The sequence below is a fragment of the Emydura macquarii genome, unplaced genomic scaffold (genome assembly GCF_026122565.2).
Source record: "Emydura macquarii macquarii isolate MOO-44397 ecotype Brisbane River unplaced genomic scaffold, CSIRO-AGI_Emac_v2 contig_2676, whole genome shotgun sequence".
Classification (NCBI taxonomy): Eukaryota; Metazoa; Chordata; order Testudines; family Chelidae; genus Emydura; species Emydura macquarii.
The window spans coordinates 33,156,025-33,169,800 of record NW_027132813.1 but is presented as its reverse complement, the minus strand read 5'-3'; the positions used below and the strand labels follow the sequence as shown (position 1 = coordinate 33,169,800).

Below are 13,776 nucleotides of genomic sequence, written 5' to 3'. Positions count from 1 at the left end.
AAAGAGTGAAACATCAACCAATTCCTTTTCAAGATTGTAAATGACCCATCAGAAAAGCCAGGAACTATCAATATACATATGGAGGGTGTACCAATGGAGCAGACCAACTTTTTTAAAAGAACATTAAATTTAACGGGGATGTAGTGGGATGCAGGAAGAGAAGAGGAAAAAGAGACCATCATCTTGGTAGAAGCACAGGAGTGGGAATCTTGTGTAGTAGACATCTTTAAAGAATATGCCAGGAGCAGCAGCACAGGAGCCAGCAAACAGAGCTATAAACAGGGGAGTCTGAATTCTGTTGGAGGAGAAGGGAGGAGGCAAGGCCGTTCCTTGGGGGCAGTGAGTGAGTTTTTGTATTTGTTTTCTCTGGGTTTTTTGTGGGATGGGGTGTTTTGTTTTTTCTGATCAATTTGCAGAGGCTGGTAAGAGGCAATGGGCTGTGAGAGAAGCAGAGCCCTGATTAGGGGGCAGGTCTTCTCAAATTAGGAGTCCTACAAACACAGCCAAACAGTCAGATAAGGGCACAGGAGCCAGCAAACAGAGCTGTAAACAGGGAAGTTTGAGTGGGAATTGTAAGGGGAGTGGTGTTCTGGTTTTCTTTTGGTGTTTTTCTTTGTTTTGGTTTTTGTTTTTTCTTTTTCCTTGACAGGACTTTAGGTGGGAAGGCTATACAGAGGCAGCAGTGGTAGTGACCCAAGGAATGGAAGAGACAATGAAGATGACAAGAGGTGAAAGATGCAGATACATGATCCTGGAGCGGGTATCTGAAAAGACCTTTGTTTGTATGACTGAGCTGATGGAAGAGAAGATCCGAAGCTTGGAGATGTAGGCGGAAACTATGATTGAGTTTCAAAAAGGATTCGAGCAGATGATGGAGGGAAGGCAAAAGGAGGCTGAAGGGAAAAGTTGAGACTCGCAGATGCAAGCCAAACTGAAGAACTCTGAGGGGAGACTGTTGGGTGATGAAATTTGCCAGTGGAAGTATGTAAAGGTAGATTGTAAATGTAAAGGTTCCTGCAAAGGAAACAATCAGCTAGTCAAGGAGAAATAGAGCTCAAGAACAAATTTGCTGAGTTAGATAATGAAGAAGGGGCACAGCAGGCAGTAACTGAAGGTGAGACAACAAGGAAGAAAAGAGTGCTAGTCCTATAAGAAGAGGGGAAGAGTCAATGGAGATACCTACAGTTCAGAGCCCCAGGAGGATACAAACTTGCAGAACACTCAAAGGGAGAACAAAAGACAAGAGAACTTGCAGCTGAAAAGAACAGGAGGAAGGCCAGAGAATCATACCATCACCAGGAAAGGCAGGTCTACGTGATCGATGACTCCCAGACAGACCTGCACTACAGCTGATCCACCAGAGAACAGAAGGATGTGCTGTCTGCCAGAAGCTAAGATATGGGAGGTGACCTGAGGCTGAAGATTCTAATGGGAACAGGAAAGAATCCACCAATTGTCCTTCACATGAGAGCAAATGATATTGCTAGATTCTTGCTGGAATGTTTCAAGGGAGACTATGCAAGGCCAGGGAAGCACATTTAATGGAGGTTCAGATGACATTTAATAGGATTCTCCTTATCCCTAGAAGAGGAGAAGATTATGATGATCAACAAATGGCTCAGGCAGTGGTTCGATAAAGGGGGCTTTGGGATGTTTGACCACAGGGAAGCATTCATGGACAGAGGACTGTTCTCATGGGATGGACTCCAGCTAATTAGTGAGGGAAATAGACTTCTGGGATGGAGGTTGGAACAACTGATTAAAAGAATTTTGAACTAGGAACTCAGGGGAGATTAGGAGATGCTCATGTAATCTGAACACGTGATTCTAACATTGAGCGGGAGGAAAATCAAGCAAGAAAGGATATATCAGTGGAGAAGGGAACAGCAGTGGATAGGAGAATGGACATTAATAGGAAAGATAGTGCCCATACCAATGAATCACACAGGCGATAATGGCAGTAGAATGACTGTAACCAATCAGGAGAGGAATGTGGTCAAAGCCAAGCAGAAACAACTTAGATATTTGTACACTAATGCAAGGAGCCTGGGCAACAAAATGGAGGAACTAAAACTATTGGTGCAGGAAGTGAAACCAGATATTATAGGGATAACAGAAAAAGTAGGATAGTAACCATGACTGGAGTAGAAGTATTGAAAGATATGTGTTCAGGAAAGACAGATATAAAAGTAAAGGTGGTGGAGTAGCACTGTAAAATATGATGGCATGGATAAGACAAAAACTAAATGATCATGATGGTCCCTTCTGGCCTTAAAGTCTAAGTCTGGCCTTCCTCTAAAGTTTAGAGGAAGGGTATCTAATGGTTAAAATATGGGCCTAGAAATCAGGAATTCAGTTCTTTCCTGTATCTGTCCATGACTCACTGTGACATGTTGGGCAAGTCACTTCTCATTTGTGTCTCCATTCCCCCTTAGAAAAATGGGAATTCTACTTATATACATCACTGGTGGGATGTGAACTTTTATTAACAATTTATGTAATGTGCTTTGACATACACAGATGAAAGGTGCTACAGAAGTGCTTAGAATTAGTATTACTTTCACATCAAAATGTATAGCAGCTTTAAGACATCATTATGTCTTCAGCTGTGATGGCCCTAAGCCAATGTCACACTACACCCTGATAAAATATTATGTGAGATGGCTGTCCCTATATGAAAGATTACTCACATCATCCCTTAACAATCCCCAGCGATGCAATGATTAGAATCAAGTCGAACAGTTTCATCATTCTTACTAAGCAACCCTTTCAGACCAGGATGCAATTCAGGAGGATCATTGTTATTTTAGTTTCACTTTTGTACATGGAAGGGATCTTCTGAACACTCATCTAACATTCTTCCAATGAAAGGATTGAAAAGAATTCCAGAGGAGATTTTGAGTATTTTCAGATACCAATACTGCTACTTCTAGCTCACGTGCATGTGGCTCTAACTCATGTTGTATTGGCACCCCAGCATAGGAGTTCAGAATTTTTTCTCTAACAGTGTCCTCGGAGGGAGGGAGGAGAGTTGTGCATACATTCCTCATGCTCTCAGGCTCCCTTTCAGAGAGGATAAGGGGCAGAAAGACCCCAAACGCCAACCTTTTGACCACACTGTCAGAGAGTCTGAACTTCCCAGTGTTCTTCTTCCTCCTTTATTTAGTTTTAGATTAAGGTAGATGGGTAGATTTTTTTTCATGTAGTAGTTCGTTTATGTTTCATATTTTATTTCTTTTTGGCCTGAGTGCAGGGAGAGCTTAAGTGCTAGGTTAGTTGTAAGGTCAGTAAATTTCACTTGAGGAGGGATGAGTCGAGGTTCCCTGGGAGATGTCTTTCTGATACCTTAGACATCATGTCTAAACTATGCCTCTCTCTCTCATTTCCTCTAATCCCAAATGTATTAAGGAAAGTGAGGCAAGACAAAGCTCCACTCATCCTCATAGCTCTGGCATGACCTCATCAGTTCTGGTTTTCAGACCTCCTCAACCTTTCAAGGAATCAATTCATAACCCTTCCTCTCCAAAAAGACATTAATTCTCAAAATTCAGGTCTAGTGATTCATCTGGATGCAGCATCTCTGCATTTGATGGCATGGAAGATGTCTGGCTAACACCAATGGACAAGGAATGCTCTCTAGAAGTACAATCAGTGTTGTTACAAAGTAGAAAACCCTCCACTAGAAAAAAATACATGGCAAAATAGAGATTTTCAGTTTGGACAAAAACAAAAGGATGCATTCCTATTTCCTCTTCTATTCCACTTATTTTATATTACCTTTTATTTTTAAAGCACCTGGGTTTATGTTTAAGTTCTATTAAGATTCATTCGGAAGCAATTTCAGCTTATCAATCACAGGTATCAGATTCTTCAGGTTTTTCCTCTCAAACAATCATCTCATGTTTCCCCAGTTAAAAAAATTCTTCCTTCATGGGCTTGAATTTAGTGCTTTCAGCTTTGATGGAGCCACCCTTTGAGCCATTATCAGCCTACTCCATTCACCACTTATCAGCAAAGGCTGATTTTTAGTGGCTATTACTTCTGCCCATAGACTTAGTAAGATCCATGCTCTCACATCTAACTCTCCAAACACAGTTTTTTCATGCTGAGTCACATTAATGCCACATCCTAAATTCAACCTAAAGATGGTTTTGGATTTTCATATTAACCAGAATATTCGCTTACCAGTTTTTGTCCCTAAACCCCATTGTTCTCCAGCAGAGTCAAAACTTCATACCTTGAATGTTAAAAGAACCTTTTTATATTACATGAACAGAACAAGACCTTTTAGGAAAACTCAGATAAGATTTTTCCTTATCTTTGCCACTGTATGCTACAATCAATCTCATCTCAAAACTTTCTAAGTGGATTGTCAGCTGTTTTGCAACAGTTTATGGGATTAATGAACAGAACCATCCTTTGAATATGTCAGCTTGTTCTACCAGGGAAAAGGCCTCTTCAGCGGCATATTTCAGCAAGTCCCTTTGATACAAATATGTAGAGCAGCTACATGGTCTTCAGTTCATACACTTTCTAAGTGCTACTCATTAGAGGCTTCATCAAGAGCAGATTCTCAAGTTGGAAAGGCAGTCCTACAACCTTTGTTTCGCTAAATCCCTTGCTCACACTCCCAAGGAGTCAAACTGCTTGTTAGTCACCATGAGTGGGATCCACATGCACAGGAACTTGAAGAAGAAGAAACGGTTACTTACCTTACAGTAACTGTAATTCTTGGAGATGGTCTGTGCATGTGGATCCCACAACCCACCCTTCCCGCAGCTCAATGTCTTATTGAGGCTTTGGGCAGTGAAGGAACTGGTTGGCAGTTGGGTCGCTCCGCCTCTTATGCCATCTCAGGAGGGGAAACTTAAGAGCATGAGGAATTTATGCACAACCCCTGGAGCACACTGGTAGAGAAAAAATTCAAACTCTTGTGCAGGGATTCATATGCACAGACAAACTCAAAGAACCATAGTTCCTGTAAGGTAAATAACCATTACATTTAAATGATGAGGGTTTGACAGTCAAAAGAAACTAATCTAAATGCCACTCTAACAAAAACAGCTTCTGTCTTCTCCATCATATTTTGAGGTACCTATCCTTCTCCTGTATCTTCTGCATTCCTCTGCTGCCCACTCCCTTAATATCCCCTTTTCAGTTTCCCAATCCCCTCTCAGAGGGATCTTTATTTTGTTTTGTTCCTGTTCCCTCAAGCATCTGGAGGAGCAATGAGAGAAGAGTAGAGCTTTCATATTCATCCACATCTGAGTAGCTGGACTCATTGGTTGAAGAGTTGAATAGGGTGGAGCTAAGGCCATGTTTAGCAAGCTGTCTCTTCCCCTTCCACTGCTGCAGGCCAGTATAGAAAGCAGATTTAGAAGCCTCTTTCTTCTCCTCTCTTGATTTTCCGTGGTTGAACTCAGTGGGAACATAGCTGAAGCTCAAGTCAGCATGTCAGGGTCTACACCTCTTATGACCAGCTCTAAGTAGCACCACAGGATGTTTGATAAAATTGCTGCTCTCCTCTTATCCAATAATTGCTGGCCATGGAGCTAAGCAGCAATAGGGCTGGCTTTTAGCTATGGCCCATTTTCCCTGAGGAAGATGCTTCAATTCAGTGAGAATGGAACCTGTAGAAACTTTTAAAAAATAGTTTAAAACCCATTCTTGCCCAGTGAATTTTAAGTCCCGTTAATCTTAAATGACCAAATAACTTGCAGCATTTCAAACTTACGTCTTTTTTTTTTAACTGTGTATAGACTCCTCCCCGACATGAGGAATGCACCTGGACAGACTGTCCTGAACCAAGTGCAGAAGCAACAACATGTAGTCAACTTTATCTTAAAGATGACGTTCAGCCAGAAGAAAATAAATCTTGTGGAGCAGATATACAATTGATCTCAAGAAGACTGAAGCCAACATCCCAAAATGTAATGAAATTAAATTAATAATTTGAAGAGATCACACCTTACATGTGTTATGTACATAGATACAGTGATGTGACCTCATTTTTTTTTTTAATTATTATTTATTTAAAGCATTGCCAGGGTAAGGACAGAGGAGTTTCATGCAGACTTTGAGATGCTGAAGTAGGTTTTGTGGTAGCTATCTGTTTTAGCTCACTCCGAAATTTCCATCCAGCTATACCCACAAAGAGTATATACATGAAGAAAGAGTAATTGTTTGTCACAATCACTTATGTTGGTTTTTTTGCTGAGAAATTAATTCATGTTACAAAAAAAGAGTAACCCATTGTGGTATGGACAATAAGGAATATTATACCACAGGAGTACTCTAATTAGCATATGGGTTTTTAAACCATCCAAAGCTTAACTCAAGACTAAGTAGGTGGACACTGGTTACAATAAGTTATTTTCAAGATGAAATATGAGAAGAGCTGACTCAGAAGTATAGTGTCTATGCTCATTGAAGAGTACCCAACAACACAGGTAAAGCAAACATTTATATGGATGTAACCAAGAAATATGGATCTGGACTATCTTGCATTCACTTCAGAAGTGGATTAACAAACTGCAAAAAGGCACTCTTAGCACAGAATAAGAGTCTTCACACAAAGAGTTAGTGTGGAATAGCTACTGTGCTTTAAATGCACACCCTAGCTATGTTTCGCATTAACTTCCCCATGAATTCCCCATGTAGACAAGCCCTAAAATATTCATGAGGTATAGGCACAGGATCAACAAAGGAAGGAGATTCAACATTGGCTAGACTGTAAACTCTTTTGAGCAGAAACTCTCTCTTAGAGTGTGCAGGGATTCAAATACAAGAGATCAGAGCAAATTTGCACATGGATCCTTTAGAGATGACATGGGCAGTTACTCCATACAGGTAGAGCTTTCAATCCATGATCCTTTAGGTGTAAAATTCACCATACATTCTTGTGTGCTAGACAGGACATTAAGCAAAGATTCATTGGATGTATGGGATGTCCTGGTCCCATGATTTGTAATACCTAGTGCTTTAAATGAAGACTACACTCATCCAGGAACACAGTATTTCAAGCAACCCTAGACACACTTGGAAGTATAGGGAAATACATATTAATCCAGATAGAAACCTAGTGCCTTGGATTTGTGGTAACCAGGAGAGGCTTTACATTAATGTCATGTTTGAAACTAGGTGCAGGTGTGTTTTGCTCAAACTCAGTTTGAGACAGTCTTGAATTTAACAAATTGCACTGTAGAAAAACCGTTCTCACACAATACATGTTTTAAAGTATCATCCATCAATATCTACAAATCTAAGATGAAAATGTATTTTGAAGACTCTGCACTTATAACACTGAATGGTGTGTCCTTTTTATCAAACCTAACAATGATTCACTGCTCTTGCATCATAAAGCTGTATCAGTGTTGTTACCACACATTTGCAACAATGCTTTTGAAGCTAGTCTGAAGGGCTCTGGATGTTATCTGACAAAATTACATCCTCTATCTGATGGAGCATGAATTTAAATATGAAGCACTAAAGGGCAATGTGAGGGTCTATATTATGTTCACCTCTTTTACAAGACTATGATAAATTTTATACAAAGTATGCCTTGTGAGGTATCATTGGAAAAGTCATAATCTGCTGAATAATATTGTCCTGGTAAAATGTGTGTGACAACATTGTGTAAAGTAACCAGATTCTACTGTATAACATTGTTATAACATGCTCCAAGGTTAAGAAAAAGCAGGCCCAATCCAGTTTTCAGAAACAAAGACATGCAGACATCCCAGCCAGATGTTAAAGAGCCATCATCTGCTTAAGCAGCCATTCTCTAGCAACGGGAAGAGGCAAACAAGAAATTTATATTTCACCACAGGGACAGTTCAAACCTCATGTCCACAACGGGTTGCGTGTCACCATGACTCAACAAGGATGTTTTTAACACAATAAACTGAATTATAAAGAAGGGAGGAAAACTCCTCCTCCCATCTCTCTGCTCGACATCAATGAATACCTGAAGGACATTGAAGTAAGGGGGAGGTGCCCCAGGTTGAAAGGAGACCCAGCCTGTGAATTTTACTGCAGCATATGGTGAGAAAAACCTTTGCTTTGAATTCTGTTAGTTTGTTAAGTTAACCATTAGCTTGCATTTTACTTTTTTGTAACCAATCCTGACTTTTAGGCTGTTCTCGGTGGTGGCAGATGACAGAACAAGGAGCAACGGTCTCAAGTTACAAGGGGGGGAGGTCTAGGTTGGACATTAGGAAAAAGTTTTTCACTAGGAGGGTGGTGAAGCACTGGAATGGGTTACCTAGGGAGGTGGTGGAATCTCCATCCTTAGAGGTTTTTAAGCTGAGGCTTGACAAAGCCCTGGCTGGGATGATATAGCTGAGGTTAGTCCTGGTTTGAGCAGGGGGTTGGACTAGATGACCTCCTGAGGTCCCTTCCAACTCTAATATTCTATGATTCTATGCATCATCATTATAATCACTTAAAACCCATCTTTCTGTATTCAATACATTTATCTTATTGTTTTATCTTAACAAATGTGTTTGGCTTAAAGTGTGTGGGAAACTCCATTTGGGATAACAAAGCTGGTGCATTATCATTTTCCTTTGATGAAATGACGGACTTTCTGTGACCTTGTACTCTTCAGAAAGGAACTGTGTGGTACAAGACACACATTTCTGGGGAACAAGGTTGGGACTAGGAATTTGCAGGTGTCATCCTGTACGTAATTCATGAGAGGCTGGCCAGAGCATTCATGTAACATAGCAGGGAGTGATATTACATGCTGAAGGCTGTGTGAACAGGCCAGGAGTGGATGTTCTGACAGCAAAGCAGTAAAGGACACCCCAGACTAGAGTAGTAAGGGGACACAGCTGTTCAACAGTCCAGACTGTACCCTGGTGAATGTCAGAGATAATAGAAGAGTTAAATTACTAGGCTCAAACTCTTCCAAGCAGAAATAGTCCTCATTTGCATAGTACAACTGTATCAAACCCACGTGGGACTAAAACACTACCTCAACTACTAATTGCTACTTGAAGCCGCCATGCATCAAAGTGACTTATTTTGAGCTGTAAAGTACTGATGGTTTAGTTCCATGTGATAACTCTTTGTCTACACCAGAAACAGGATTTCAGTCACAACCTTACTTCAAGGATTCTATGCATCAAAGGAGCTGCTCTGTGAATCTGCTCTGCATTGAAGAAACAGAGAAACAATTCAATGCTTAACCATCAAGCTTCAAGCAGTCAGCGTTCATAGCACTAGTGAATAGGTAACAAAGATAATGGGCGAGGACACTCAACAATATGAGCTTTGACTGAGCAGAAGCCTGGCTGCACAGTGTCCCAAACATAGAGCTTCAGCTTTGGGGTGCAGTTCACCAGTCTCAAACGTTGAAAAATTAAGTCTATTTGCACCAATGTGATGAAATGTCTTGATGCTTTAACAAGGAGACTGGAGCTCATTTATGCTTCAGATTGATGATTCAATTTTAAATACCTCCTACCTTAAACTCTATAATCACAATGTGTCCTACACTTGAAAAACTGTTGTGTCAGCAAGTAGATTTCAGCTCTGAAGACAGTATTGTGCCAATGTCCTAAATCTCAATGACTTCCTGAGTAAAAGCCTCATTTAAAAGACAAAGATGCAAAACTATGCTTCAGATGTTAGATCAGGAATCCACTTATGGGTCTGAAGCAGTCCAGGCTGACGTATAGTTTGGATTTACAACAATCTCATTTGGAGTTTTCAGGAGATACTGTTCACCTTCATTTCCAGTTTCACTGTAGCATTGCAGTGGCATCTGGCTGCCCAAAGTTTGCAGCCAGCCGATCTGCCTCCACAACCCAACGGGAACGTCTCCCCTTTTGTCTCCAAGACATTATGGAACACACAGCAGGCAGAGATAACTATTGGGATTTTTTTTCCAATGAGGGCTAATCTAGTGAGCAGACTGCACCAGCACGCCTTTGAAGAGCCAAATGCACATTCCACCACCATTCTGCACTTGCTGAGCCTATTATTAAAATGCTCCTTGTCCATGTCCAGATGTAGGGCTTCATTAGCCAGGGAAGCAAGGGGTAGGCAGGATCCCCAGGATCACTACTGGCATTTCAAAATTTCCAATATTCATTTTTTGGATAGGGAAAAAAATGCCCATCTGCAACTTTTTTAACAGACCTGAGTTCCTAAAGATGTGCGCATCATGTACCTTTCCAGACTACCCCACATTGATGTCAGTGAAGCGTTCCCTGTGATCCACAAGGGCCTGCAACATCATTGAGAAGTATCCCTTTCGATTTATGTGGCAAGGTGGTCCGGGGCAAAGATTGGGATGTGCGTGCCATCTGTGCCCCCCCCCAGTTTGGGAACCTCATTGTGGAAATGCCTTCCACTATGTCCTCCACATTTCCCAAAGTCACTACCCTTCTTAGCAGAAGTCTATTAATGGCCTTGGACATTTGTATCACAGCTGCTCTCACAGTGGATTTACCAACTCCGAATTGATTGCCAACTAACCCATAGCAGTCTGGCATTGCTAACTTCCACAGAGCGATGGCCACTCTCTTCTCCACTGTCAGAGCTGGTCTCAGCGAGTATTCATGCACTTCAGGGCTGGGGAGGGCTCTCCACAAAGCTCAAAGAAAGTGGCCTTTTGCATTCGAAAGTTCTGCAGCACTGCTCATCATCCCACACCTTCACAACGATGCAATTCCACCATTCACTGCTTGAAGCGGTCCTCAACCGACTGCAGATGGTGCATGACAGCCTGCAGCAAACGGGAACTGTTTCGTTCTATGGCTTGTAGCAAGGCGGCTTCTGTAACATCGCAAGTTTCAGCACTGCGGCTCCTGGCTCGCCCCTGAAAATACTGCAGAATAAGTCGTGAGGAGTTTGTGATGCTCACAATAATAGTGCAGAACTGAGCTGGCTCCATTCCTCTCAGGCAACGGCGTGCACGCGACAGAGAGTAAAGGGTTTGAAAAAATGGCGTGAAAAAGCAATCATCTGTTTGTTTGGACTGGGACAAGAAGGGTGGGGGAGTACGTTGCATCATGGGAGAATGACAACCTTCTCAAAAGCCTCTGCAGCTAGTTGCACTGTGGGATAACTACCCATGGTGCGCTGCTTTGATTGTCGACCCAAGCACAGCCAGTGGGGACACAATCCCCCCATACAATGAGCGTGTGATCATGCTCCTCCAACTTCTAAAATTCAGCAGGTGAAAGTCAATTTAAAATAAATCGACTTCACTCTGTAGTGTAGACATATCCTTAGTGTCTAGCACAGTAATGAATTTAAGCTCCAAGACTCATCTTTTGAAATGGTTTCTTTGAGGATGAGGACTGATATGTCAGATATAGAGTGATCACTTTGGGAAAAGTGATTGCTTTGTGAAAAGTGTTCACCCACAGAGTGATACCATACAACTAAAATCTTTATACCACACAATCACTTATTTATATAAACTTTAGACTAAAGAAAAATGTAAAAAATAACAACTAGCATTTCTAGAAATCATTTACTAGATGGTAAATGACAATGACTATTCATTGTCTTATACTATATCAGTAAATTAACTATTACCGAAAATTAAAACTTCCAAGAGCAAAACAATAGATATAAAAATGTTTTAATGGATTTGTAGTAATATAAAACCTGCAAAGAGTAATAAAAACTTTTTTTGTGACTGTAACAGTCCTGTAAATCTTAACTCCTGCTAAACTAATACTTTCATGAACTCATGACTCTAAGATGCATAATAAAAGTCCTGCTAAGTATCAATTATTAAAACAACTCTATCACCCTTTCGTAAATATCAAGGCAGTTCTAAGTCTCACTGCCCTATAATGAAGAACTTTGCTAAGTATGTTTTTCCATAGGACAATAACATTTCCCTCTTTATTTGATACTATCTTCTCTGTTGGAGGCACAGCATTGAGTCACTAGGAAGCAAGAGTAGCACGGCACACTTCAGTGAAGTATTTCTACCTGGAAGCAGATCTAAGGACCAGTTTAGGCCCTAGAAGGATGGTGCTGTACGAGCAGGCATGGTTCTTCACCAGGGAACGGCACTGAGACATTTGCAGGTTGTTCCTGCGCACTAGTGTTCGCACCCCCAGCGGCCACTGGCCGGTGCCTTGTAGCCAGTCTTGGCAGAGAAGCAACACCCCGAGTAGCCGTGCTGACAGTGCCCAGGCCTGGAGCAGAGGGTGGCAGATGCACCTGCCCTCACTCTCTGGGGTGCAAGCCAGGGATGACGAGAGGAAGTCAGGGGGGCACAGCGGTACTAGGGCTCCGGGTCCCAAAACAGCGGTAGCATCTCCCTCAGTAACAAGGGAGCAGGGCTGTTTTAAGACCTTCGTAGGCCCCCCCGACCAAAATAACTAATAGGATTTTAAGCTATTAATAAATAGTTTAAATAAAAATAAAAAATTATATATTAAACGTTTTTGCCATAGGCCCTGAAAGTTGTGTAGGCCCTAGGCACTGTGCCTATGGTGCCTAAGGGATAACAGGGCCCTGCAAGGGAGGGAACAGCGCGCACCACGAGCCCGGGGCCGAACGCCTCTCAACAGGCCTGGCAAGGCCCATCTCCGCGGGGAGCCCCCGGCCACAGCGCGGCGAGCGGGGAGAGGGTCTCGCCCGGGCAGGGTCCCCGCCCACAGCCGCTCACCCGCGCACTTCTGCTCCACGAACTCCAGGATGGGGATGGACCAGGCGGGCCCGCGCAGGAACCCGGCGATGCTATCGACCACCCACTCCACGTCCGCCTCCGCCGCCGCCGCCTCCCCCTCCGCCGCCATCGGGGCCCGACTCCCCGGCCAGACGCTCCGGGAGGGGAGGGGGGCAGCGGGCTCGGGAGGGCCCGCGTAGAGCAGCGCTGCGGCGGCGGCGGTTGGGGCTCCGCTAGGTCACTGTCGCACTAGCCGTCGTCACACAGGGAGCGCGCCCGAGCGTTCCAGCCCGTCGCGCGCTGCCTGCCTGCTGCGGGGCAGGAGGTGGAAGCGCGCGGCAGCAGCGTCACTGTGGCACGGTCCAGGTGGGAGAGAGGCGCCGAGGGGAGAGCGTTGGGCGGAGTCGCGCCATAGCGCCGGGAACGCGCGGGAAGCTGCTCGGGGCTCGGCCGGCCTCCGGCTGCGAGGCCAGGCGCTGCCGCTAGGGGCGCGCGGGAGCGCATAGCCTGGGGAGCTGACTAGAGTCTGAGCCGGAGCCCGTCGCCGGCCGGCCCGCCCTGGAACAGCTGAGCGAGAGGCTGCTCTGCCTCCTCCGGGCCTGCCCCGGCGGCTCTGCAGCACTACCGGCGGCTGTCAGCTCCCGGCCCCGGGGTGGTGTTTCCCCCTCTCCTCCCAGATTGTTTTCTGCGGCTGCCTGGAAAGGTTCCTTTTCTCTCTCTCTCTCCTGTGTTGCTTGTCTTAAAGTCCCTGTCCCACAGAGCTTCCTATTTCTTCTGGTGTGTATGGACAGTGTCTAGAAGATAAGTAGGGACCACCGGAATATAAACAATGAATTGGATACAGATTTTCAAAATTCTAAATAGTCTTCCAGCTCCCTTGCAGACTTTGTAAGGTCTATATTTGTATGCCCTTTTATGCCTGGCACAGTTAAATTAGCTACTTCACGCCAACCGAATTTAAGTAGTTCAGTAAATGATAGGGCTTGATCCTTTAAACCCATCTTCATATTCCTTATCGGTGGAGGCAATCTTACTGCAGTCAATGGGATTACACATGAGTAAAGGTTTGTAAGGCAAGCCCTTTGATTGGAAGTTCCCTGAGGGCAGTGCTTTTGTCTTATCTTTTCCCATCA

The 13,776-nt window shown here is 43.5% G+C and overlaps 1 protein-coding gene across 1 annotated transcript in view; it reads right to left on the bottom strand.

The window, feature by feature from the left end:
- CFAP36 (cilia and flagella associated protein 36) overlaps positions 1-13,203 on the bottom strand; it is a 53,826-nt gene extending 40,623 nt beyond the window's left edge. Inside the window, exon 1 of the mRNA XM_067565176.1 lies at positions 12,644-13,203. Within this exon, the coding sequence (XP_067421277.1) occupies positions 12,644-12,773 (130 nt within the window). The 5' untranslated portion in view covers positions 12,774-13,203. The remainder of the gene's footprint in view (positions 1-12,643) is intronic.
- Positions 13,204-13,776: the final 573 nt, after the last annotated feature.